The 27,990-nt window shown below is 35.4% G+C and overlaps 6 protein-coding genes across 10 annotated transcripts; 2 read left to right on the forward strand and 4 right to left on the reverse strand.

Moving 5' to 3' along the window:
• Window positions 1–225: 225 nt before the first annotated feature.
• On the forward strand, window positions 226–2,608 carry LOC140975111 (amino acid permease 3-like). The gene is made up of 6 exons (XM_073438644.1): window positions 226–561; window positions 612–866; window positions 1,049–1,142; window positions 1,404–1,618; window positions 1,729–1,880; window positions 2,003–2,608. The coding sequence occupies exons 1-6, from the start codon at window positions 477–479 to the stop codon at window positions 2,591–2,593; spliced, it is 1,392 nt and encodes a 463-aa protein (XP_073294745.1). The 5' UTR covers window positions 226–476; the 3' UTR covers window positions 2,594–2,608.
• Window positions 2,609–4,614: 2,006 nt separating this feature from the next.
• LOC140975112 (uncharacterized protein At4g08330, chloroplastic-like) lies at window positions 4,615–6,746 on the forward strand. The gene is made up of 2 exons (XM_073438645.1): window positions 4,615–4,846; window positions 6,146–6,746. Exons 1-2 carry the CDS (start codon window positions 4,767–4,769, stop codon window positions 6,540–6,542), a joined length of 477 nt encoding a protein of 158 aa, XP_073294746.1. The 5' UTR covers window positions 4,615–4,766; the 3' UTR covers window positions 6,543–6,746.
• Window positions 6,747–8,787: 2,041 nt separating this feature from the next.
• Window positions 8,788–10,807, reverse strand: LOC140975936 (uncharacterized). The gene is made up of 2 exons (XM_073439857.1): window positions 10,480–10,807; window positions 8,788–9,165 (listed from the first exon to the last, which is right to left on the reverse strand). Exons 1-2 carry the CDS (start codon window positions 10,763–10,765, stop codon window positions 8,846–8,848), a joined length of 606 nt encoding a protein of 201 aa, XP_073295958.1. The 5' UTR covers window positions 10,766–10,807; the 3' UTR covers window positions 8,788–8,845.
• A 1,529-nt stretch (window positions 10,808–12,336) lies between these two features.
• Window positions 12,337–14,461, reverse strand: LOC140975113 (uncharacterized). Its single transcript, XM_073438646.1, has 6 exons — window positions 14,150–14,461; window positions 13,856–13,973; window positions 13,274–13,485; window positions 13,151–13,178; window positions 12,840–12,948; window positions 12,337–12,620 (listed from the first exon to the last, which is right to left on the reverse strand). The coding sequence occupies exons 1-6, from the start codon at window positions 14,405–14,407 to the stop codon at window positions 12,539–12,541; spliced, it is 807 nt and encodes a 268-aa protein (XP_073294747.1). The 5' UTR covers window positions 14,408–14,461; the 3' UTR covers window positions 12,337–12,538.
• Window positions 14,462–15,261: 800 nt separating this feature from the next.
• On the reverse strand, window positions 15,262–18,672 carry LOC140975114 (UDP-galactose transporter 1-like). Its single transcript, XM_073438648.1, has 5 exons — window positions 18,244–18,672; window positions 17,053–17,302; window positions 16,623–16,830; window positions 16,178–16,409; window positions 15,262–15,692 (listed from the first exon to the last, which is right to left on the reverse strand). The coding sequence occupies exons 1-5, from the start codon at window positions 18,352–18,354 to the stop codon at window positions 15,462–15,464; spliced, it is 1,032 nt and encodes a 343-aa protein (XP_073294749.1). The 5' UTR covers window positions 18,355–18,672; the 3' UTR covers window positions 15,262–15,461.
• An 848-nt stretch (window positions 18,673–19,520) lies between these two features.
• Window positions 19,521–27,930, reverse strand: LOC140975115 (uncharacterized). 5 transcript variants are annotated; one of them, XM_073438652.1, is made up of 4 exons: window positions 27,659–27,930; window positions 27,545–27,568; window positions 27,253–27,311; window positions 24,348–26,654 (listed from the first exon to the last, which is right to left on the reverse strand). In XM_073438652.1, the coding sequence occupies exon 4, from the start codon at window positions 25,795–25,797 to the stop codon at window positions 24,727–24,729; it is 1,071 nt and encodes a 356-aa protein (XP_073294753.1). In that variant the 5' UTR covers window positions 25,798–26,654; window positions 27,253–27,311; window positions 27,545–27,568; window positions 27,659–27,930; the 3' UTR covers window positions 24,348–24,726. The 5 variants fall into 5 exon arrangements, with proteins under 5 accessions (XP_073294750.1, XP_073294751.1, XP_073294753.1 ...); XM_073438649.1 differs by lacking the exon at window positions 27,545–27,568 and adding an exon at window positions 19,521–19,889 and having other exon boundaries at window positions 24,717–27,311; XM_073438650.1 differs by lacking the exon at window positions 27,545–27,568 and adding an exon at window positions 19,521–19,892 and having other exon boundaries at window positions 24,717–27,311.
• Between the last annotated feature and the right edge of the window lie 60 nt (window positions 27,931–27,990).

A 27,990-nucleotide genomic window follows, 5' to 3' on the forward strand; every position in this document is an offset into this window, starting at 1 on the left:
CTAGTAGACGTTACATCAAAAATTGTAAAAATAACAATAATACTGGACTACAGTCGAAATTTGATAACATAAAAAAACTAAAATAAAATTGTAATTATATATATATATATAAAGTGACATGAATCAACTGGTTGACAAAAAGTTTGACTAATTATTGACTGCCAATTTCGGCCACGTTGTGCCTGTTATTGCATGCCTCTCTTCTTATTTAAACCCCTACCTGCCATTTCATATTCACCTGCAAAACTTGCATATTAAACGAAAAAATCCGTTTGGGTTTTTGCAAAAAACGCGAGAACAGTGCGTGTTTCTTGAATTAGTCAAGAAACTCGGCCTCGGGACATTTCAGATTCATGCAATAATATTTCCTCAACCAAACAATAACTTTTCTGTTATTGAATATCATTTGCTACATATTTTGTATATCTTTTCTGTGTTTTTGATTTGGAGGAAAAAAAAATCCCGAAAAATTAAAGATGGTGAGTGATTCAATAATGCAGCACCACCAAGTCGTCGATCTCTCCTTCAGTGTCTCTGGCGGCTCCAAGAGTTTTGATGATNTACTATTAATTTTTTTTTTCCCTTTTGAAAATAATGGATTTTCTTGATTTGTGTGTGTGTTTCTTGGATAGGTACCGTGTGTACCGCGAGTGCTCACATTATCACGGCGGTGATTGGATCTGGTGTGCTGTCCTTGGCTTGGGCCACCGCCCAGCTAGGATGGGTCGCGGGGCCAACTATGTTGTTCCTGTTCTCTTTTGTGACATGTTACACTTCTACCCTCCTGGCGTCGTGTTACCGGACCGGCGACCCGGACACCGGCAAGAGGAACTACACTTACATGGATGCTGTTCGGGCAAATCTAGGTTAGCTTTCTACTCTTTGTGAATTTTGAGGTTGTGGGATTTATGTATCTTTTTGTTCTTGTCGTGTTTATTTGCGCATGGTGATGTCTTTTTTTCTTTGACCGGTAATCACAGCCGCTGCTTTCCGGTGCGCACGCAAAGCTTAACCCAGAGATTGTGATGTTTTCTTGAATTTGTTTCAGGTGGTTTTCAGGTGAAAGTCTGTGGGGCAATCCAGTATTTGAATCTTTTTGGAGTTGCCATTGGTTACACCATTGCTTCTTCTATTAGCATGGTGTAAGTATAGATTTACTTGTATGTATATATTTCTATAAAGATGGTGAAATAGGGAAGACTTGAGTCATATTTTGAGAAAAATTTTGAGGGGGGGGAGTTAATATCAAGATTTTCCCATAGATTTATGCTTAAAAGTGGGAAAAAAGTGTTTCATAAAAGAAGATGGTTTGTCTGTGGTGGGGTTGGTCATGTTAATGGGATTTGGGATTAGTATGGTTGAAAACATTTAAAGTTTTGATGAATGGAACAATGGTGAAACAGGGCAATCAAGAGGTCTAATTGCTTCCACTCCGAAGGACACGACAGTCCTTGCAAAATCTCAAGCAATCCATACATGATTGCGTTTGGTGTGATCGAAATAGTCTTCTCTCAAATCCCCGATTTCGATCAAATATGGTGGCTTTCGATTGTTGCTGCTATCATGTCCTTCACTTACTCCACCATCGGTCTTGGCCTTGGCATTGCAAGAGTTGCTGGTGAAAAAATGGAGCTCTTATAGCTTTCAAGTTCTTGTTTACAAGGACTAGATTTTCTTGATTTTGAACTGGTTTTAATGGTATGTTTTTTTTCGTGTTTTTCTTGACAGAAAGTGGAAAAATCATGGGAAGCTTAACTGGTATTAAAATCGGGACAGGTTTGGTAGAAGTGACTGAAACTGATAAGATTTGGAGAAGCTTTCAAGCTCTCGGAGCTATAGCTTTTGCCTATTCTTACTCCCTTATTCTTATTGAAATTCAGGTATAATTCAATTCTTTTCTTTTGCAATATATGTTAGAAGGATGAAACTACTGATGACTGAGTGGTCTAAAATCTAAACAGATTTAAAGTTCTTTTCTTGATTTATCTCATTTAAATGACAGGACACAATCAAATCCCCTCCATCAGAATACAAAACAATGAAGAAAGCCACTCTAATCAGTGTGGCGGTGACAACTCTTTTCTACATGTTCTGTGGCTGCTTCGGCTATGCAGCATTTGGTGATCTTTCACCAGGAAACTTGCTCACCGGTTTCGGCTTCTACAACCCCTTCTGGCTTCTCGACATAGCGAATTTAGCCATCGTGATCCATCTAATAGGTGCCTACCAAGTCTACTGCCAACCCCTTTTTGCGTTTATTGAGAAAACAGCAGTTGAATGGTTCCCTGATAGCCCATTCTTCGCCAAAGAAATCCTGATACCAATCCCAGGGTACAAACCATACAAGCTCAATCTATTCAGGCTCGTCTGGAGGACTATTTTCGTGATCATTACGACCGTGATATCTATGATCATGCCATTCTTCAACGACGTTGTTGGGATTCTCGGCGCGTTTGGATTCTGGCCGTTGACTGTCTATTATCCTGTGGAGATGTATATAGTGCAAAAGAGGATCCCCAAGTGGAGCACAAGATGGATAAGCCTTCAGATCCTGAGTATGGCTTGTTTGGTTATATCTGTANGTAAGGGTTAAGGTTTCCATTTTAGTTGTGTTTATATAATAAGCCCAAAGGGTTGTGTATTTACATGTGTGGAAATCAAGAATCCCTGTTTTTAGTTCTCAATTGAGAAGCTTGAAATTTGCTTTGCCTATTTCTCATTTTGAAATAATGGAGTACTTCATCAAAAGTCATTTTTAGAGCATTGGTTTCTACTCATGCAAAAATTCTCGTGACACCGTCTGACGAGTTAATTTTATGAAACATATATCTCTTATCCATCTGGCCCATATTAAAATATTAATTTTTATATAAAAAATATTACTTTTCACTTTCGTTGTTATCGATCTGATCGATTCGTCTAACTCTCTCACATGAAACTTATTCATGCTGCCTACAACTCTCTTATAGACTAAAAACTTGTCTTCGACCACTATGTCTAGTGGTATTTTATTCTTATCTCATTCGAATGGAGGGTTTGTGTGTGTGTGTGTGTGTGTGTGTAATGGAGGGTTTGAAGAAGAATCCAAGAAACCGATGACCAATAATTAAAGCCAATTCATGATAAGAAAGTAATTTAGCTTTACAATTTTGGATAATCTTTGAAAATATCTCTTTTTATTTGGTGTTACACAGAGTGTGGAGGGGTCAATTTTATAAACACAAAACAAAAATTTTTGTGGGTGTCATGAGTCAATTTTGTGAGACGAATCTTCTATTTTGGGTAACCCGTGAAAATATATTATTTTTTATGCCAAAATTATTGCTTATCATTGTAAATATGGATATGCATTGACCCGTCATAATGATAAAGATCCGTGAGACTTTCTCACAAAAGACCTATCAATTTATAAATTAGTTTATTTATGAATGGATCTATTAAAATTTTAACATAAATAATAATATCTCAATAACAATTGTAAACCAATAGATAATATGACTGAATTTGGATACAACAATTATAGCTTAATTAATTTTTATTTTATCAAACTCTTATTTTGAAGTACAAATGGTGTAAATGCAAATGTACACTAGTGTGACCAAAATTAAGTATAATAAAATTAATTAACTCATGAGTGGTAAATAAGATTGATGTGTGTATCTATAGAAGAAGAGCATCTCAATATAATAGATATATAGAATACAAATACTTACTTGAGAAAAAAAAAGAAATAAATCAACTCAAAACTAGATCAAAATACTCCATTGAGTATTACATAAATATAAATATAATTATAAAATAAATCAACGCTGCGGTCGATACGATTTTTTTTAAAAAAAAAATTCAACAAATTAAAAAACATCGGTATCCCATAAGGGTGAAATCTCGAGTCTTTTGATTTAATAATTAACATTCCACACAAGTGTATAGTTAAATTGTGATAACATACATGAAATTTGGGACAAAATGATTGTGGGATGATCCAATGAATCTTGGAGAAGTCCGTCCTAATATCGTGGCGGTGGTGGCGCGGCGACCGTGCTGGAAGGCTCTTGGTGGTGGCTTCAAGTATAATTACTTTGTATTATTTCCAATTTTGTGTGTCTTGTCTAAATGTTTGGACTTGATTGGACTTTTTACATTTTTTTTCCCAATCCTAACACTTTTATTATATGTGTTTTTTAGGACAAAGATTATATAATCGAACTCATACCTTAAATTCCTCAAAGGGAACTTCTGTTGTTCTTTGGAAACGACTTTATTATGTTTTCGTCTTATCTATTATCTTCTGTCATTTCAATTTCAAAAATTTATTATATCATTTTATCTTAAAAATTGATAAATTTCATTTTTAAATTAAAAAAAACATTTTCAAGTCGATCTTCATATTCGTGAGACAGTCTCATAAAAAATGGATGCGATGTATTAGACAACATTATTTTGTCAAACAATAAATTTCTCGTGTCCACACGTGAGAAAAGTCTCACATTCCCATATGCCTGATTAATTCCTCTCTGTTACGCATCTTCCAATCAAATCCGATTCAAAACTAAAGTCGCTAATTGTTTAAAACAACTTTATAAGTTTTCTAAACACGATTTTAGTTCAAAAGTACAACCGCAAAACTGAGGGATTCTTTTACCACGTTAAAACCACTGTAACTGTCAAGTTCTCTGCCACGTCCTTAGAATCATCGCTTTCGGTTTCTCCGACGTTGAACTCAGGGAGGAGGAGGAGCGCCGCCGTCTCCGTGGATATATAGTTAGATGGAGACTTCAATTGGTGGTTCGAGCAGTCATCAGTATTCAGCCTCATTCTTCGCTTCGCAGCGAGAAGTCACATACAGGTTCCATCTTCCTTGGGTTTTAAATCCTGCTGTTTGTAGATTGATCTGTGTTACTGAATTTCATGTTGGGCAAAGATTTAATATGATTATGTTTGTTGATTAAGTGGAAAAGTTGTCTCAAAATTTATTCTTCATGTCTGATATTCAGTAATTTTTTCTTGATTTCTCCGGAAAAAATACAGGCTATGCGTGGCATTACAAGAGAGGATTGTTTCAGGGGTTTTCTGATTTTAATGAATGAATTGCTGTAGTGTAAAGTTGCAGATGTTGCACAATTTATTCTTGCTGTGATTGTAGAAAATTTTCCCCCATTGTTTGTTCGTTCAGTCTGTTTTATATGGAGTAGAGTAGGGTGTAGGGCAGTGGTAAAAACTATAAATTTTTTATTAAGAAACCGTGTAATTATAGTAATGGTCGTTCATATTTGATTATCTAGTGCTCTATTCTATAGACTTGAGTGTTTTCCTTAAATCCAAACTTAAGATATTACCTAGTGTGAATCAATTCAATAAGACGCCCACCTCGACTTGTGTGAGCTTTCACTCATGATAACTATGGTTAGAGGTTAATACATGATTTGGCAGAGGATGAGGAGGATCTTTTCTATCCTAGAATTCCAGCAACAGCGAAACATTATAGGAGGATTATACCCACCGAGTTCAGCCGAAGTGACTCTTACTAGGGGCTCAATAAAGGTGCCCCCATTATCAGAAACAACCCAGAGCAATTCAGTTGTTTTATTTAATCTTGTTTGGTGTGGGATAGGAAAGCCTCTGCTTCCAGTAAATTCAGTGCTAGGATATGCATAAAAATGCTTATTCTCTATGATTTTCTTTTGTATGCTATCATATGAAATCAGTTCAACCTAATGTAACAGTGGTAAAGTCTTTTTGGATGGTATATAAATAAATTTATTTTGCTTGTAGATCATCTGGTTTTTGTACCGTTAGCCTTAGCTTTCAAAGTATCATTCTAAAAGAGTATCATGGTAATAACCATATAAGTACATGTCTTGAGTTTTTTGTAATATTGGGAGGTGAAAAATTTGTGGTGTGAAAGTCCATATAATTTATTCCTGTATCAATTTGTTGCTGTGGGTTTAGAAGATTTTCTCGAGGGATCACTGAACGCAGGAATGGATCTAAATGGGTCGTGATCATAACTTTTATAAAAGTGCAAGTTTCTTTTCAAAAGAATTTTGAGTCTCCTCCTTTATTGATCTGTCCTCCTTCCGAATTCCTGGATTCGTCCTTGACTGATACCTATAGCTATACAAGCTAATATGATAAATTTATGCAGCTGTGGTTCTTGTGGATACGATCTAAACTTGAATTCGTCAAGTCGGAATACATCAACCATTGGATCCAAATATGGTAAATCTATGAAAAAGGGGATTATTTCCTTCTTCTCCATCGATGACAGCAGATTCAATCAGGTTGAAGAATTCAGCTGTGTCCCATATTTCATTTCTAAGCATTCTTGGGGTTTGTTACGCAAAAAAACTAAACTTTCCTGCCGAAAATGTGGGAACTATATCGGAATCGCCACCGACTTTAATGCATCTTCTCCTCGCCTTATAACGAATGGGTCAGATTCGCCCTCTAGCAGTGAAATCTCGGATCTGAGAAAGTACGACATCAGAATTCGCTCTTTGCAACCTTCATCAGCTGATGTGGGCACTCCTTTCGTGTCGTGATGTTTATACACATAAAGCATATGAATTTATGTATTTTATTTCCGTTTCGATTTCTCTAGGCGATGATGAGCTACTTGAACTAGTCACGAGCATAGTTTTGCTCGATGTTTGTCGATATTATCATGTATTTTTATCATTATCTCACATATAGAGAATTCTGAATATATTTGTTTCATTGTTTTGAGCTTGAATATTGTGAGATTCGTTTTCTTGGTGCAGCTAACATGTCATTATTCTCAATTGGAAAATTTGAAACTTTAAAATTCTAAAAAAAAAAAAATTTGTTTTTTTTTATTGTTCTTTTGGTCAACATAAGATTTGAAGAAGTAGAAAACTTTTAATAATTTATTTAGAAATAATTGAATGTAATTATTGCATGTCAACAGAAATATTTTAAAAGTCTTGATTGAGAGACGATTCGTTTTACTTCTATTATAGAAAAATGATCCATGGAACATGCTAATAATTGTCCATTGTTGGTCAAAACAACATGACAACATATATTATTTTACGAAAATTTCAATAAGGTGGTTAATTTTTTTTGGTTTGAAAATCAAAATTAACAACGTAATAATAAAAATTTAACAATGATATCAGTTATTTTATTATATATATTGATCAGAAATACTAAAATAGTATGTTAAATGATTAAAAAAAAATTCTTTTGATAACTATATTGTTCATTTGCTCGCTCTTACATTCTATTCTTAGATCTTCAGATCCGTCCTTGTGTCTCGGACTAATCTCTTGTTGAACTAAAAAAATCTTGTCTTACTTCATGTATCCGATTCGAAAACGGATTAAATAATAATTCTTCGTGATGGATACCAAGATCTTATATTGCATAACTTGTCATTTTGGAGTTCACAAGATCAAACTTTTTTCAATATCATCCCAACATGGTGGTCCTTGAATAATTCACACATTGATGAGTATAACCAGCAGAGGGGTCTACCAAAAATATACACTTTTGTCACAGTTTTACATAATTAAACAAATGGAGTCTATATTAAACTCTTCGTAAAAATTTATGTGAGAGGGTCTCGGATCAATTTTGTGATATAAATATTTTATTTGAGTCATTCATGAAAAAATAATATTTTTTATGTCAAAAGTATTACTTTTTATGCCAAATATGAACATGATTAATCTGATATAACAAATAAAAATCAATGAGACTGTTTCACGTATGCAATTGTAGAGTCGAGGACAAAATTATGTCTTGTCAAAATATAAAACCAACCCTTCTGAGAAGAGATTACTATTATTTTCCTTAAAGACAACAAGTGGAAATTTATATAAAATTGGGCTATAATTGAGCAACGATCATCTCCATTTCACATGTGCAAACAAGATTATTCCAATTTTTTGTTCAATAATTCAATTTTATTATACATCATTGTTTCATCTAATATTTCACTCAAGTGACACAAAATTGATTAGCATTATAAATCATAATGTAATATATATATATATATATATATATATAAAATCCATATATTATACATAATTCATTATCTCATCATGTGAACTAAAATGTATTTAAGTATATACATAAAAAGCATGTTAGTGATATTTATAAATGCTTAGACAAAAGTACCCCTTTACATTTTTCCATAAAAATTATAATAAATAATAAAAGTCTATAATCATAAATTGCTTTAAAAATAAGAGTTGTAAGTATTGAAAATTAGTGTGTGATGATGTATGTAATGATGTATTTATTTTTGGATTATTTCTAAAAAAATTCTATAAATGGGTCTCTCAATTTGTGAAAAAAACACAATTGAGTAGAGAAAAATTTTATAAAGTGGGTAGTTTAATATATTTTGTACGTTTGAGATTTTTACTTTTTACTGTAAATTTTTACTTTTAACAAATTACTTAAATTTGTTTACAAATCAGATATAATCTTTCTTAAATTATCTCATTATCAACATTCATAAAAATTAGACTATATAAACTTATCTTAATTAAATTTATTCTTCTTATAATAAGTAATTACATCATATAAAATCATGTTGGAATTTATTTTATGTTAATATATCAGTTAATGAAATATATTATGAAAAAGAAGTTCTAGACTGATTGTTAATGTAAATCTTAAATGACAAAAAGATTTATATTTACTTGGAAAAATCATCTCAGGTTATTGCTACAATTTTAAATTTTTTTTTAACTTTTTTGGGGAAAAAAATATTGATGTAGATTAAAAAAATAAATTGGCATATATATATATATATATAACAATTTCACTTTACTCACAAAAATAAGTAGGCTGAAATGTCTTTTTTGCCCTTTATTCATTTGGTACTTTTTCTCAGCCTTCTAATCCATCCAAATCTTGCTCTTGATCCCTTTACATTTCTTCTCTTGCATCTACTTTCCTTCCTCGACTTCTTCCATCTAAAAAGATCGAAGAACCGACCAATCCGCCTTCGCCACCTCGGCACGCTGCGTGGCTTTAAGCGTTCCAACACACTCTTCTTGATTTTCTTGACCTTGTTCCCTTTGCCATGACTCCTAGATTCGCCCCATCGCGAATTGAGGGGTATTTTGGGGATTTTCTCTTTTTCCCACAAAGAGACACCATTGGCTTCAAACTTAATGGATATGAATGAGTCTGAGAATGAACATATTTAATTAAAATTGCTATCACACAAATGAATGAAAAAAATAGTAAATGTATTTGAATTCTGTGCTCTAATGTCACTTTCTTCACACTATCATCAAATAAATTCATGTCTAAACATATCCAAATCATCGCCATTTTTTTGTTGACATTTCTCTAGTAAGACAAGATATTTTCGACTCGAAACTGACGTAAAAACTTAATGTGAGGTTGTTTGTGAGACAAATATCTAATTTGGGTCATCCATGAAAAAATATTACTTTTGACAAAAATTTATGTAAAACGGTCTCACGGATCGTATTTTGTGAGACAGATCTCTTATTTGGTTCATCTATGAAAAAATATTATTTTTTATTGTGAATATCGATATGGATGACCCGTCTCACAGATAAAGATTCGTGAGACCGTTTCACAAGAGACCTACTCATTATTTTTTATGCTAAGAGTATTACTTTTTATTGTCAATATCGTTAGGATTGACTCGTCTCACAGATAAAGATTCTCCCCCAAGAAACCTACATCATTGTGTTATATTAATTTAATCACGGCACCAAAAATAAAATTCATATCCAACTCACAAACTTTAAACTTCACTCTACATCGAATATCGTAAAATCACAAAAAAAAATCTCATGATCTTCTATTTGAGTCATTCATGAAAATGTATTATTTATTATGTCAAAAACATTATTTTTTATTATAAATATGAACAGAATTGTCTCTTAAAAATATACCTCAATATTTTATTCTCTATAAAGCAAATCATAAACAAATTTACTAATATATTTTATATTATTTTTGTATTTGAGTAATTGGGTTAAGTAATATTATAATACAACAATTTACATCAAATAAATCACTTAATTACTATAATTCACATCTTTAAATTGAAATCTGAAATTTACAATACAATATGATAAATTGATGATGCAGTGATGAAAAAGTTATACGTATAAGAAGAAAGAAGAAGTCGATCACTTATAACTAACTGAGTAGGTTTTTTGTGGGACGGTCTCACGAAATTTTATCTGTGAGACCGGTGAACCTTACCGATATTCACAATAAAAAATACTACTATTAACATAAAAAGTAATACTTTTCATGAATGACTCAAATAAGAGATCCGTCTCATAAAATATGATTCGTGAGATCGTTTTACACAAGTTTTTGTGTAACTAATTTGATATCAAAATATAAGTTAGAGACGAAATTTTCGGGGCGAAATGGATTAATTTACCAAGAAAAACCCGGTTTTGTTTCCTGATTAAAAAAAATTCAAGAAGAAGAAAATGATGTTGGAATCACCTTCTTGACTGCAGAGAGACGAAGAACATCCATCGGAGTCCTCAGATATCTTCCGCTGCTTGAAATTCTCCACGCGATTGAAGAATCTCGTGAGTGAGAAAACCTTCTTCAAACTGCAGAAAGTGTGGTGAAAATGGTGCTTCGTTCTCTCCTGACTCGAAGCTATGGCGGAGAGCCTCTCATGCAAGCAGAAAGCGCAGACCCCGATCACCATCTCCCTCGGATGGAAGTAACAGCAGACCCTCTCCCCGCCATTGTCGTCTTCTTCGTGTCTCCAATCACTCATTTTTTCGATTTTTGTGCGTGCGTTTGGAGAGAAACAGGAGAAATATTAATGGTGTGGGATTATATATATACATATATATATTGGAGTTGCGGGAGAAAATATATTTAACTGTAATGACGGAGTCAGCAATCTGATTTTACTTAGTTATAATTTTAAATTCTAAAATTTTTTAATATTTTGAATTATCTGAATTAATATCAAATTTATTCAAAATTATACAAAAATTTACATATAAATTTTTAAAAAAAATTAGGACCTAAAGCTCGGGTGAAAAGGTATGTGGCTTCGCCCGTGTTTAACCGAAGGGATAGAAGGGCGATCATGTTAACGATGTAAACGAACCAAACTAAATGAAATCAAATGCTATTTGGTGTAACTTAATCTTATTTGATTTTATCTCTCGAGCTCAAGTAATCGAGAATGATAAGATATGAGAGTCTAGTTGAGGCTCGACTCAAGAGTGAATCGAGTTACTCGAACACGACTCGAGCTAGGTTAGAATTGAGATTTGTTGGAACTTAGGTTGAATGGCTTGACTTGATTATAATATGCATGTTTAAATCATAAATATGAAATTTTGAATGTTCTACAAATCCAAAATGGCAAATTGATTTTAATTTTTATAGCTAAAACTTTAGAATGGAAAAAAAGAAATAAGGAAACAAATCAAATCCCAAATCATATAAATTCCAAAAACATGCAAAGAGAAGATTTTGAGTCTTGATACAGAAAGAACTATAATAATATCAATATCGAGAATTTATAACTCGTAAAGAAAAAATGTCTCGATAAAGACAAAAAATCATGTGAGACGGTCTCACGGATCAATTTCGTGAGTTGAATATCTTATTTGGATCATCCATGAAAAAGTATTACTTTTTATGCTAAAAGTATTAATTTTTATTGTGAATATCGGTAGGGTTGACCCGTCTCACAGATAAAAATTCATGAGACCATCTCACATAAGACTTACTCCTCCATAAAATATCGGATTTAAGATCCAATGGTAACAAATATCTTTTCGACTACAATAATGACACTAATTTGGACAAGATAACACGTACGTCTGTTTTACAACGATCTAACAAATCGTACATTATCTTCTCCTAATGATAAAATTAAAAAATTAAATAGGGATAAGATTTGGTTGCTTTATTTTCAAACCTGACAGTAGTCAGCAGTGGATTTGACGAGATTCCAATAGATCTTGTCAGTTCACTTCATCTTTATTTTATTTATTTATATTTTATAATTGGTTTGAAGATTATATAATTGTTTTAAAAACATATAATTAACCGAAATGTTTGTAACAAAGTTTATTTCTTTATATTAAATTTATCAAAGTTCACTTAAGGTGCTGAATTTTGCTAAATTAGACATTTTTATATGAAAATGTGAGTAGAGGTTTTTTACCAAAATATTTTAAAATAAAATTTCCATTTTGTTTCAACTTTTCATTCTTTCAGCATCCTCATAAATCGCTGTTTTTATTCAGTACTTCACATTTTTTACAACTAATTTCCACACACACACACACGCACATAGAATCTCTTTAGTCTTCAGCATTTAAACGAAGTTGGAGTACAAATTTTCATTCCAATCACAACTTTACAAGAAATGACATGAAACATATTCAATCATCCAAAGGATTCATATGATATATACATATTGATCTGAATTTCAAAGAGATCATAGCGTTTATGTACAAGGATCAGGTGCCGGAAGCACGAGAATCTACACAAACCAAGGTTCAGTTTGTAGACGGCGACGTTTTTAGAGGGCTTTCATGACCAGCTTGCTTGAATGATGAACCCCCGTAGCAGCAAGCTTCAAAATGGCACGGCCATGGTACAAACTGCAAAGTGAAGGCACAAGTACATAAAAAAGACGGTCATAGTGTAACACATAATGCACCAAGAAACGGAGATGATCAGGTGTTAACAGGGATAAAAAAATCTCCAACTTTCAGATCATATTTCAATCGCGTCAAAACAGAAACTTATGGAACAAATGCAATAAGAAGCATCTATATGTACAGCCGTTTGGGTTTCGGTAGTTGCCATTCAAACATTACCTCGCCAGAGCCAGTCCCCACGTGGCTAAGGTATAAAACATCATTCCTGCATGCCAAATGTTCAGCATCTTCTCAACTGTACTAATGCCTCCCATTGCTTTCATTACGGCTGCAAGTTAAAGGGTGTCCATGAGATATGAAACTTGCCACATAATATACAATCAATAAAAGCCGTTTGGCATTAGATAAATACCAACTTGTTTGAGGTATAGCCTATAGGGCATCCATAATATTTGTTTCCTAGATCGTGTACGAGAAAAAACAAAGAACCCTCAAAGTTTCCTTACTACAAACATGAATGCAAAGAGTACCTTTCTGAAGCTCTTGAGGAGTTAGATTCTGCATGAGAAAGATGTTATAAATTGTTAGTTCAACTGAGAGAAACGGACGGTAGCCAGATAGGAGTAGATCAAAACCTGGATCATATCACATACCTGAGTTTTTGGGTTGGCCAAAATACATCTAGCCATAAAATAGGCCACTCCATCCACCACCTGCTCTTCACTTACAATTACATAAGCTTCATTGTCGATTCCACTCTTTTCCTCGATTTTTACCGGGAAAATTTCTTCTGAAACCCACACCCACCAACTTGGCTCCTCGTTATCGACATTGACCAAAACTTCTACTTTCTCCAAATCTGCACCTGATCACATTTCTCGAAGGAAAAGTACAGACCACTATAATTAGGCAATCCAAACCTGTTTTGAGCAATATCTACATCCATCACCATTTAACGGTAATGCTGATACACTCATTTAATATGAATCATGATAGCAAATTTGCAAAGTACAAAGGCACTACGCATAAAGCCCTGAATTCAAAAACACGAGAACGCTGATTTCTACTCCAAAATAGGATAACAATTGTAAATTTCAAGATTCAGACCTTCAAAATCTTCAAGAAAGCTTTGCTATTTAATTGAGGACAAATAACAAACAAATTCAAATTCGTTTATGAGAAAATGTATATGCCTAAAACCAAAGATGACAAAGCGAGAGCAATGAAAAGAAGACCTGATGGATCATCAAATGGAAACTTGCAGGTGGCATCACCATCAAAATTTTCACGGAGGGATTCAAGTTCATCCAGAAATCTTCCATCACTTACAGCAGATAACAGCTTCTCGTGGAGCTGGATTTTTATCAACGAAAACAAGTATCAACTACGATCTCCAGAAAACTTTAAATTCAGACAATAAAATGAAAATGAAACCATTTTAAACAGCAAAAAAAAAAATAGTTTGAACCTAAATTCAACTACTTGAAATTAAATACATAACTCGAATCTCCCAAACTTAAGAAACATACATCGGGAGGGCAATTCTGTGACAAGGCAGGAGAAGCCGACATCTCCTGCAGAAGCGTCAGATTCTTCTCGAGCAATAGGCGGAGGCGATGATTTTCAGACCTCAAGGATTCCACATCTTCTTCAACGACACCGGACGGCGGTTCCGTGTCCAGATGGCTGTGCCGGTGGCTGCACTCCAAGGCCGACCAGGCCAGGTCGGCCACCTCCAACACCGTCTTCGCCGTCTCAACGGACACGTGGCACGAAACTTTTGCCATCGGAATTTCTTCCCTCGATCGTTGGGTTTGACTAATGGCAATGATTACGAAGATATCTTTCTTATTGGGTAGAATATTAAGTTTTACAATAAGTCGCGTTTGCAAAGTGCGACATTGCTGCAGTTCTTCTATTTACCACATTATTATATTGAAAAATATTATACAAAATTAGATAGTTTAAATATTCATAGTATTTCAATAAATAATCAAAATATTTTTTTGATTAATCAGTTATCTTAATCTTAAATACACTTCAATTATGTGATGTCAACTATAAAATTTTAGTATGATTTGAGATGTTATCAAGGAAAAAACAATAATTCGATTTAACCTAATTAACTGACCGAATCAAATCAATTCAAAAATTCGATTTTAAATTTTATAAATACCGACTACATCGATTCGGTTTTGATTTTTATCTCAAATATATCAATTTTTTTCCCCTAATACTCCTTCATATTCCCTAAAAAAAATACCCTTATGTTAAAATTTAATATACATGTTTATATGTCAAGTATTAGTTACCAAATAATGTAAATTAATCTCAAACTTATAAGAACGTTTGACTCATCATCATATGTGATTATATAAAAATGATAAATCAATATATATGTGCTAATATAATAATTTACAATATAGTTTTTAGAATTTGAGTCAAACGTTGGATGAAACAAATATGCGTAATACCAATATATTTTAGAATTTGAGTCAAACGTTAGATGAAACAAATATGTATAATACAACGAATGATGTTTAGTGTATTATCATCAATCATTCACACCCCATTTTAAAGGCACAAAATTTTTAGGAGTGAACAAGCAAGAAATGCTTTAAAAAGATGTGTTAATCATTCCCCAAAACATGATATCTCACTTTTCATACATACAATATGTGAAATCATTGAGTTAAAAAAGAAGACTTGAGTATATATATAATCAAGCAAAATATGCGGTCCTCTTTAGATCCTACTTTGGTGAAAAAAGACTCTTTTACTTTCTACCTCCATCACCTGCTACCTTTCTCCGACCAGGCCGACACAGAACCGATGCTCGACTCAAACCTTATCGTCTAATTTCTCGCTAACTAAAGGAATCAACTCCGTTTTCCCTCGTGGGGTCCGAGGTGTTCGAGGGGTACGAGGGGTTCCGGGTGTTTGGTGAGAAAGCATTTGCCTAACATATCCATAGAAGGTACATCCAGCTAGAGTTATAGCACATCCAACGGCATTCATCACCGAGATTGGATTTCGGAAGATCATCCACGAACATGTGACAGCAACAGCTACCTTAAAAATGAAACAAGATTTCAATATCATTGACGAAAGTGACCACCACCACAAAGACACCGGAAACTGCAAAGCCTCGTTCTATGATGAAATATAGATAGCATGTACCACCGAGAGCTCGTCGATTTATCAGAAGTTATAGTAAAAGCTAAGATGCAACTTATATATTTAAACCGCAAATACAGCCACAACCCACACGGACCGGACCACCTAAGGTAATTATTGTTCCCAGCGTAGTAGATAATGGAAATGAACCAATTCTGCATCATAGTTCAGCTAAAAACCTGTGTATTTTGCATTGCTATTCATGGCTACTAAATAAGTGATAGGTAATAGAAATAAACATTTAAGAATTACATTTTTTCTTCCATTTACAAGTAATGAATCCCACGTGGTACTTCAACAAACAAACATTATTGCGTCACATAACACTTAAGATAACATACAGGAAGGTAAAGAATATGTATCCAAAATGAAAGGCTCACCTTTAGATTCCCCGCAACATTGAATGTCACGGCAGTTGTAGAGTGAATTACATAAAAGATCGAAAAGTTCAAGCAAAAAGCTAGAACCCCCGACCCGAAGATGATAATGAGAGATGAGAAAAGCGAGGGACATGTATGAATCCATTCCAGAACCCCCAAACCTTCCAGTAGAATGGCTGGTACAGCCAAGATCATAGTTGCAAATGGTGCCATGTAGTATACCGTGTTTATGCTGCAGTCAGTAAACATAATTTCTTTATTAAATAAAAGACTATCGTAAACTAAACAAGAAAAAGAAACTCATATCCATTTTAGGACCATGAAAGAAATGGACGTAAAAGGAGTTAATTGTTACTCTTATCGCCATGGTTGTTAACTTCCTTCTCACATTGCTTGTGGTTCCGGCGAAATGAAGGGGGAAAACGAGAGGGTGAGAAACCAATACCTGTCAAATTTGTACCCATGCAACAGAGACTCGGCAAGAATCGTTTTTGTAGAGGTAGCAATGCAGCCAAACAATGCAGCACAGAACCCGAGCATATTAAAACTCAGCTCTGTTATAGACGTGACTAATATCCCTCCAACAATGGGAATCAAAGAAGCCCAAATTTGCCATTCGAAATACTTGTTCCAGATCAGCCACTGCAAGACAACTGTTTGGAAGCATTAGAACTCCACGTGGCATTTTCCGTTGACGCAAAAAATACATGTCATGCATCAACATAAGATCCATAAAATTTATCAAATAGTTGTTCATTGAATGAAGCCACCAAACGAAAGTTCTGATGAATTGAATCATCGTTAATAATGGCTTTTCCTTACAGTAATAATCTAATATTTGACGCTTCAAAATAAATTTTTCTTCAAAAATTTACCTGTTGTTGCAGGAGTGAAAGATTTGATTGTTTGCATGAAAGAAACAGGAATATACCGCAGGCTCACGTTTCCTAGAACTATGTTGATACAAAATATAAACGACATGGGAAAAATCCTCCTCCATCGATCTTCAGGTTCGACCAAAATGAGCGGCTTAAGTTTTAGCACTTTAATTACCAGGTATGCACCGATTGCCGACGATATAAAGTGAATGCACGATACCGTTAACGGAAACTTGAAGTCCAATTTCTGTTAAGGAAAAAACACGGGCATCTATATTTAGCCATAACAATTATAGTAACAAAAATCCATTCACGAACATTTAATAGAACAATCACAACCCAAGACATCATATCACAAAACTTTATCATATTTAATATTGAATTGGTTGGACGAACTTAAAAGACTATAACCATTTTGTGAATTGATCATGAAATTGAAATTTGCACAGGGTAAAATTTCATCAGAGCTAGCCTCCATCATCATTCAAGGACTAAAATAGGAGCATTCATCACTAAACTCCCCGCCTATAACCTGTTTCACTTCAAAAGCACTGATTGTCACAAGTAAATACATACTTCCAATCCACCCCAGTTTAGCAGCAGTTTAGCCGCTACAATTGTATAACTCGACACAGACGGAGTTCAAAAATACGTTCTTTGTATCCCCAATATGAAATGCACTCGAGTAAAAACACTTGTTAAATGCAACTTCTACATGTCATAGAAAAAAAATATAAATGCAACCATAGTGTAGATTATGAAAGTTAAACATACAAACAATATATAGCAGTCACAAAACCAGAAATCAAGAAAAAAAGTACTCCTTTAAGATTTAGAAACAACATAAACACAGAGACGAAAAGTTGCTTCAATCCAATCAAACTGACGGACGATTAACAGAAACCTTCTCAAGATTAGAATTGCCATAAACTTTGGAACATAATCACACGATAAATAAACACAATTCAATCTATATACAAACACAATCCAAATTTCAAAAGAAATAGTAAAAACACAAAGATCAATAAAAAAAGAAGCCAATTCGCACATAACATCAAACTAAAAAAAGAAACAAAATTCCACCAAATTAAGCTGCGTACAAAACTTAAAAAACGCAAGTACACGAAAAAATTACGCCGTTTTCACTCGAGAATCTTAGCTACAAACAAAGGAAAAAAAGAAGCCCACCTGAAAGATCCATTTGTTGGTGATAATGACGGCGACATTGAAACTCCACCATTGAAGAATAGCTAACAGCGATCGAATCACACCCCACTGACACAAAAAAATCTCCTCCATTTTCCTTCACCGCCCAGATCAGAAATCGTAAAAAGAAACAATCTTTACCCAAAAACAACGAGAAAAAGCCAAGAAAACAGATCTATGTAGCAGGAAATGAAAAACCCAGACGAATTCCGATGGAAGGTGAAGAGGTGGTGAAGAAATGTGTCCTGCTGGAGCAGTAGCACGAGGCTGAGGTGGCTTATTTCCAGTAAGAAAATTGTAATTTTGTGTGTTGTCCCTACTTTATTCGAATCGAATCCAAAACGTATGCGGCTTTCTCACCAACCTCACGCCTTTGGGCTCACTACACAATTCACACAAACATGTGACACACGCAGTTTAGGTGGGTGTGGGGTTGCGATGATACATCCTCCTTCACTCAAACATACATACAATAAATATATTATATATATATATATAGAGTGAAAAATCGTGATCATTGATCATGATTTATCTACTCAATACATATGTAATGTGTTGGTCGGATAAATACACTACTAATATGAATAAAATGAACAAAACCGAGGTGAGGTTTCTAGGAAATTAGGGTTGTTTAAATTTAGATTAATCAATGTTATATATGGAAAAAATAATATATCTTTATTATATTATTAGTAAGTATTATATTATTATATGCATTAAATTTTATTTTTACAATATTTTGTTATTAAATAATAAATATATTATGTATAAATTCTAATTATAACATGCATGAGAGTAATGTGTCAATTACATCAAGTATATAAGAGGTGAATACAAAAAATCATGTTTAATAATTTTTTGACGTGAGAATCAACAACCATTATTATTTGATATGCACTAGGTAAATTTCAGACTAACGATGTAAATTATGATAATCAGATAAACTGCACTGGATGATAGCTAGACTCATCCGAGAAAATATTGACAGTAAGAAATCAAGAGCACTGGCCAAATGTTCATCAATTCCATTAACTCAGACACCTTTTGGAAACATGTTTAATATTTTTTTGGTTACAATGACATGTGGGGTTTTCACTTCAACGTGAATCTGTTAATATTTCTATATTGTTAAACTAATATATATATATATATTATAATTAATACAAAGACCAATTCATTGAAATTGTGGGGGCCCGTGCTCCTGAATAACGTTTAATGTCCAAACAAACAGGATTCGTTAATGTAAACAGCGAAAGCGATTAAAAATTTTCCTTTTGGGCCAATAGAAATTTCGGCATGACCTCCCCGTAAGTAGGACATCCCAAAAATTTCCAAACAACACAAACAACATTTATATACTCGAAATAAAGTCATAACATCAATTCACAAACCTATAGCCCCACTGACCAGGACTAACACATACAAAGCCGACACGGCTCGATCACACACCAACAATCCAAAATATCGTAAAAGCAACACTACAACTACGCAGGGCATCCTCTGGAAAATATCGAGAATGTAATACATACATATATCTACATATATAGCTGGGAACTCTCAACAACAATCCAATTACTGGGCACCGCTACCTGACGCTCCACCAGACGCGTCAAATCCTCCTGGATAATCTGCTATGGCATCAATAACAACCACAGCATAAACAGAAAAGAGTGGTCAGGCCCCAGTACGACGAACCAATAAAATTATGACAATTATAACTGACATGAAATAAAATCAAGTAAAATGCAATGAAATGCAATGCAATGCGTGACGTTAACAACGAAATAACGGATACCAAAACGGAGTCCAAATGAAACGCATCAGCAACAGGAACAGTGGCCACCGGTGCCAGGACTGCAGCAACGTAATATCATGACGCCGCTCATCCATGCACGTAGCATCGAGGGTCCGGTAGCGACCCGGTCAGTCCTCGAGCAGTCATCAGGAGTGTGCTAATCCTATCACTCGTTCCATCGATAAGACGTCGGGAGTGATCTAGTCCTATCACTCGCTCCATAGATGACGCAACATCATAACAGATCAATAATGCTAGCAATCAACGGAGTCAAGGCTCGAAATGCTATGCACTTAGTATCAACTCAAATAAATGCATGAATGCAATCACGTTAGTCACATAAGCACATAAAGCACGCCACAACTCATTACAAAATACTTAACGTCATTCCACATCACTATAGACGTCATAAGAAAACGGTTCATACGTACCTCAACAGTTAACTAATTTACCACCGAAATATCTTAAGGATTTCTCGCAGAATCCAATCCTGTGGCAAATAATACATTTCATATCAAATTCCATTTATTTTTTTTAATATTTAATAATTTAGCCTAAAATTCCAAAAATTCATACTTTAGGCTTTACAATTTCTCAAATTAATAGACGACAATTCTATAGCATCTAAACATCTAATTATTGAACACTAAAATTCGAAAATCCAATTATAACTTCTGAATTTTCGAAATTATTCCCAAATAAATTCCGAAAATCTGTCAATACCTCCAATTAGCTCCAATATATCACCTACAATCGATAATATAACATATATTAATTTTTGGAACTCAAATAAACCAAAATACCCAAAATTCGAAACCCTAGAATCTGAATTTTTACCTCAAACACTTCAAATTTCGAGTACAACTATAAAATCAGTTGTCCAAGCTCGAAATAACACGAAATCGAGGCGAAGAACGAAATTCGAACGAGTCACGACCGAAGGGTTCGAACAGGGTTGTTGAAAAACCTTGCAAAATGGATATCAAGAGATAGCCCTTGTCGAGAGCTTTCCGAATATATATTTGTTTTAATTTTTTAGACAAGCGGCGGTGGAGATACGATCGGTCAAAGTAGGCGAAAATTTGAAGAAGAAGAAGAAGGAGCAAACTTTCGGCTGATGCAGGAGAAAAGAGAGAGACTTCTATATATATATATTTTTTAAATTGTTTTATATTATTTACTTAATTAATCAAACACATGGGCTGGGCTTACAAATGGGTTGGGCTCTCACATTCTCCCCTACTAATAAAAGATTTCGTCTTCGAAATCAAGCATACACATCAAGTATACAAAAGTGGTTTATGAACATTTACCACTGATAGTACATAGGAAAATCAGAATACATGGAATAATTTATTACATTTCCAAACAAATGAGGCCATTCCTGACGCATTTTAGCCTCTAATTCCCATGTAGCTTCTTCTCTCCCATGTATACTCCACTGCACCATCACTAGTGGAATCGTTTTATTCCTGAGTTGCTTTTCTTTACGATCAAGAATTTGCACTGGATGCTCAACATAGCTAAGGGAACTATCCAACTCCACCTCATCAGTCCTCAAGACATGAGAAGGATCCGGCTCGTACTTTCGTAACATAGATACATGAAACACATCATGTATCGCAGACAAACTCTGCGGTAAGTCCAGACGATAAGCCAAAGTGCCAATCCTCTCAACAATCGCATATGGACCAATATAACGCGGAGCTAGCTTCCCTTTGCGTCCAAATCTCATAGTACCACGAAACGGTGATACTTTCAAGAAAACTTGATCGCCAACCTGAAATTCTAAAGGTCTACGCCTTTTATTAGCATAGCTGGCTTGACGATCTTGCGCTGCTTTCATTCTTTTCCTGATCATTTCAACCTTTTCTTTCATTTCTTGAATAAATTCTGGCATTGACATTTGTCGTTCTCCTATATCTTCCCAGCATATCGGAGAGCTACACTTTCTGCCGTACAAGGCTTCAAATGGTGCCATCCCGATGGTTGCTTGAAAGCTGTTATTGTAAGAGAATTCAACAAGTGACAAGGATTCCTGCCAACCACCACTAAAATCCATCACGACTGCTCGCAACATATCCTCGAGTGTCTGAATGGTCCTCTCTGACTGACCATCTGTCTGTGGGTGATATGCAGTGCTCATTGCCAACTTTGAACCCAATGCTGTTTGCAAACTACCCCAAAACTCCGAAGCAAACCTGGGATCACGATCTGATACTATGGTTACAGGCACACCATGCAATCTCACTACATGATCAATGTACATTTTTGCCATTTTCTTATAAGTACAAGTACGATCATAAGGAATAAAATGGGCTGATTTAGACAATCGATCCACAATCACCCAAATCGCATCACAACCACGATTAGAACGAGGTAGGTGTGTCACAAAATCCATAGCAATGTGCTCCCAATTCCACTGTGGCACTTCAAGACTATGTAACATACCACCAGGTCTCATTCTTTCAGCTTTAACCTGTTGGCACGTCAAACATCTAGCCACAAAGTCATAAATCTCTTTCTTCATGCCTTCCCACCAGTAATGAGATTTCAAAATATGATACATCTTTCTGATTCCAGGATGAACACTATGTCGACTACAATGAGCTTCTCGAAGTATAGCTTCTTTTAAGAGTATCAAATTCGGAACCACAAGTCTACCATTATAGCGTAGACATCCATCTGAAGCAACACTGAATTTGTCTGATTGACCTGTCTGAGTCAATTCTTTCAATCTATGAACATGTGGATCAGTTCTCTGTGCTGCTTTGATTTTAGAAACAATCTGTGGTTCAACTTGAATAGATGAAACTATAAAGTAGTCGTCCCTAGACTGGTACGTCCATCCTGAAGTTCCCAAATGTTCATGAACTTTTGAAATAGTCAAAGATGTCAACATTTTAGGCTGAACTTTTCTACTCAGAGCATCTGCGACTTGATTCATTCGTCCTGGTTGGTACTGAATCTCACAATCAAAGTCCTAAGTAATTCCAACCATCGACGCTGTCTCATATTCAAGTCAGACTGTGTGAAAAGATACTTCAGACTCTTGTGATCAGAATAAATCACAAATTGTTCTCCGTACAGATAATGACGCCATATCTTCAATGCAAACACAATAGCGGCTAACTCCAAATCATGAACTGGATATCGAGTCTCATGTGGCTTTAACTGACGAGATGAATACGCAATCACTCGCCCATGTTGCATCAAAACACAACCCAGTCCATTTAGAGAAGCATCTGTATAGACAACAAATCCACCTGAGCCTGAAGGCAAAGCTAGCACTGGAGCTGTGGTCAACTTTTCTTTCAAAGTCCGGAAACTAGACTCACATTCCGCAATCCACACAAAACGTCGATCTTTCTGTGTCAACTGGGTCATAGGCCTAGCTATTCTAGAAAATCCCTCAATGAAACGCCTATAATACCCAGCTAATCCCAAAAAGCTTCGAATTTCTGACACATTGGTTGGTTTAGGCCAGTTGATAACGACTTCAACTTTACTAGGATCAACAGATACTCCTTGTGCAGATATAAAATGACCTAAAAATAAAACTCTGTCCAACCAGAACTCACACTTAGAAAATTTGGCATACAACTGCGCTTCTCTAAGTGTTTGGAGAACTAATTTCAAATACGTCAGGAAAATCCTTGACAATAGGTATATCAGAAACTTTCAATCGTTCTTCGTGTGCCACGTCGAGAGCATAAATAATAAATCCTTCATTACANGTTTTTAATTTGATTAAAAACCATATAATATACATGCATGGGAGGTGAAAGGTTGGGAGACTACTTTTTGTGTTTTCAAGGCATGGCATGCAACTTTTGCTTTCAACTTTTTGCATGTCCAAGACAAGTCTCCCTTCCCCCCATGAGACACACCTTGGCCGAAAATTACACACACTTCTCTCCGAGTTTTTCTCTCATTTTTCTTCTTCAAGTGTTGAGGAAGAAATATTCTTCTCATTGAAAAATCCTCTTGTTTTTCTAGTGCAAAACAAGAAGGGATTTACCTAGCAAGTGGTGGGCCTAATTTTTGAAGGAGGAGGAAGCTTGTAGATCTTCATCCACTCAAGAGCCAAGTTGTTTACAACTTGGTTGGTGCCATTCATCAACCTCAAGAGGTTGATAGGTATAATCTCTCAAACACACTATGTATGTCTTGTATGATGTTTAAATGTATTTGTTGCACAAGGAACATGGTGGCCGAAAATTTAGCATGAAAAATAAAAATTTTTGACTTCCGTTGCGCTTCCGGTCACCGTAACCGATCCCCTTTCAAGACTGTGAATCACAACCGTAAAAATTCCATTTACTGCCATAATACGGTCTAAATCTGACAATTCCATGGAAACAGTCCACAGTAGCTCGATAATTCGTCAATATATCCATACCGAGGATACAATCTAAATCAGACATAGCTAACTTGATTAAATTAGTTATCATAATATTATCCTCAAATCTAATCACACAATTTATGACTATCTCACGAGACATCAAGTATACACCGGCAGGAGTAGCCACTGACACAGTATCCAACAACGGAATAGTAGCAATCTCATGCTCATCAACAAATGCAGCAGATAAAAATGAATGAGATGCTCCAGTGTCTATCAATATACGTGTAGGATAATCAAACACATAGCAAATACCTGCAATCACTCATCCTGGTGCATCCTGAGCCTGATCCTGAGTCAATGCATGTACTCGAGCCTGCTGCGGCATTGGAAATTGTTGCTGAGGAGGACCTCTAGGTGGTGGATAACTGGACTGCTGAAATGACTGTGCAGGAGCGTACGGCCTGAAAACTGGTCCTCGAGGAACCTGTTCAGACTGTTGTGGCTGAAATTGCTGTCTTTGTGCATTGGGGCATACTTTCGCAAAATGCCCAACTTGACCACATATATAGCAAGACCCCTGAACTCCTACACATTGTGCGCTAAAATGTCTACCACCACAGCAGTCACAGTACACAACATTTGAAGACCCAACAGCACTGCTCCCTCTAGTACTACCTGAGCTGGAGGAGCTAGATTGCGATTTCTTCTTGAATTGTTTGCCTTTTGCCCTGAATCGTTGTTGCTTTGGTTGCTGTGAGGACTGTAAAGGCTGGTACGGAGGTAAACCCGCTGGCATAGGCATATGATTTCCAGATCCCTGAGAAATAGAAACTGGAATTGGAAGTGGAACTGGTTGAGATGCTCCCCTGTGCAGACTAGCCTCTATCTTCTTTGCCATCTCTACTGCTTGAACATAGGTATTAGGCGATCCAGTCATCACCAAAGTATGAACAGTCCCTTGTAGTCCATGCAAGAAACGGGAAAGTTTGGACTGGTCATTTCTTGCAACATGTGGCACATATGACAAAAGAGCAGAAAATTGAGAAGCATATTCAACAACCGTTTTATTGCCCTGCACCAATTGATTAAACTCTTCTTCTTTGGCATAATAATACGAAGGTGGTGCAAATTCTTGGGTAAACTGAGCACGGAATATGTCCCAAGTTATGATTTCGCCAGATGCTTTAAGTGCTTCCTCTGCCGCTTCCCACCAAAGTTGTGCTCGATCTTTTAACTGATAGATTTCCAGCTTCAGTCTGACATTTTGGGAATATTCGAGCAAATTGAATAAATGGTTAATACTTTTCAACCATCCCGCTGCTTTTTCGCCACTTTCATTGCCAAAAAATTTAGGAGGACGTAGTTCTTGAAATTGAGAGATTATCAACTGCATCCCTCCAACTTTCTGAGTTAACTGTTCAACTTCTTGGTTCACTTCTTCTTCCACGTTTCTAGCGACCTGAGCTGCAGGACGACCACGTTTACCTCTGACAATATTGTCAAGTCCTCTAACATTATGTGCTTCTGACTCCTGTACCACTTCTTTTCCCTTTTTGGTTTTTCCTCCAGGTGCCGTTCTATAAGACACGAGGATTTAGTACCAAAGCAAAATAATTTAATAAGCACGAAAGAACTAAAGAAAAGTCGAAACTTACTCTCGTAACAGAGGCAAATTCGAATAAATCATAGCACATACGTCAAATAAGAGCAAGTAGTCAAACACATACGCAATCATTTTATTTGTGTCTAGACTCAAGTGCCCTAGACTCTAATTCGAGCATATCCCAGTTACGCTCTGATACCAACTGTGGGGGCACGTGCTTCTGAATAGCGTTTAATGTCCAAACAAACAGGATTCGTTAATGTAAACAGCGAAAGCGATTAAAAATTTTCCTTTTGGGCCAATAGAAATTTCGGCATGACCTCCCCGTAAGTTGGACATCCCAAAAATTTCCAAACAACACAAACAACATTTATATACTCGAAATAAAGTCATAACATCAATTCACAAACCTATAGCCCCACTGGCCAGGACTAACACATACAAAGCCGACACAGCTCGATCACACAACAACAATCCAAAATATCGTAAAAGCAACACTACAACTACGCAGGGCATCCCCTGGCAAATATCGATAATGTAATACATACATATATCTACATATATAGCTGGGAACTCTCAACAACAATCCAATTACTGGGCACCGCTACCTGACGCTCCACCAGACGCGTCAAATCCTCCTTGATAATCTGCTATGGCATCAATAACAACCACAGCATAAACAGAAAAGAGGGGTCAGGCCCCAGTACGGCGAACCAGTAAATACATGACAATTATAACTGACGTGAAATAAAATCAAGTAAAATGCAATGAAATGCAATGCAATGCGTGACGGTAACAACGAAATAACGGATACCAAAACGGAGTCCAAATGAAACGCATCAGCAACAGGAACAGTGGCCACCGGTGCCAGGACTGCCGCAACGTAATATCATGCCGCCGCTCATCCATGCACGTAGCATCGAGGGTCCGGTAGCGACCCGGTCAGTCCTCGAGCAGTCATCAGGAGTGTGCTAATCCTATCACTCGTTTCATCGATAAGATGTCAGGAGTGATCTAGTCCTATCACTCGCTCCATAGATGACACAACATCATAACAGATCAATAATGCTAGCAATCAACGGAGTCAAGACTCGAAATGCTATGCACTTAGTATCAACTCAAATAAATGCATGAATGCAATCACGTTAGTCACATAAGCACATAAAGCACGCCACAACTCATTACAAAATACTTAACGTCATTCCACATCACTATAGACGTCATAAGAAAACGGTTCATACGTACCTCAACAGTTAACTAATTTACCACCGAAATATCTTAAGGATTTCTCGCAGAATCCAATCCTGTGGCAAATAATACATTTCATATCAAATTCCATTTATTTTTTTTAATATTTAATAATTTAGCCTAAAATTCCAAAAATTCATACTTTAGGCTTTACAATTTCTCAAATTAATAGACGACAATTCTATAGCATCTAAACATCTAATTATTGAACACTAAAATTCGAAAATCCAATTATAACTTCTGAATTTTCGAAATTATTCCCAAATAAATTCCGAAAATCTGTTAATACCTCCAATTAGCTCCAATATATCACCTACAATCGATAATATAACATATATTAATTTTTGGAACTCAAATAAACCAAAATACCCAAAATTCGAAACCCTAGAATCTGAATTTTTACCTCAAACACTTCAAATTTCGAGTACAACTATAAAATCAGTTGTCCAAGCTCGAAATAACACGAAATCGAGGCGAAGAACGAAATTCGAACGAGTCACGACCGAAGGGTTCGAACAGGGTTGTTGAAAAACCTTGCAAAATGGATATCAAGAGATAGCCCTTGTCGAGAGCTTTCCGAATATATATTTGCTTTAATTTTTTTGACAAGCGGCGGTGGAGATACGATCGGTCAAAGTAGGCGAAAATTTGAAGAAGAAGAAGGAGCAAACTTTCGGCTGATGCAGGAGAAAAGAGAGAGACTTCTATGTATATATATTTTTTAAATTGTTTTAT

This window comes from Primulina huaijiensis, chromosome 4, assembly GCF_012295235.1.
Source record: "Primulina huaijiensis isolate GDHJ02 chromosome 4, ASM1229523v2, whole genome shotgun sequence".
In the NCBI taxonomy this organism is placed as follows: domain Eukaryota; kingdom Viridiplantae; phylum Streptophyta; class Magnoliopsida; order Lamiales; family Gesneriaceae; genus Primulina; species Primulina huaijiensis.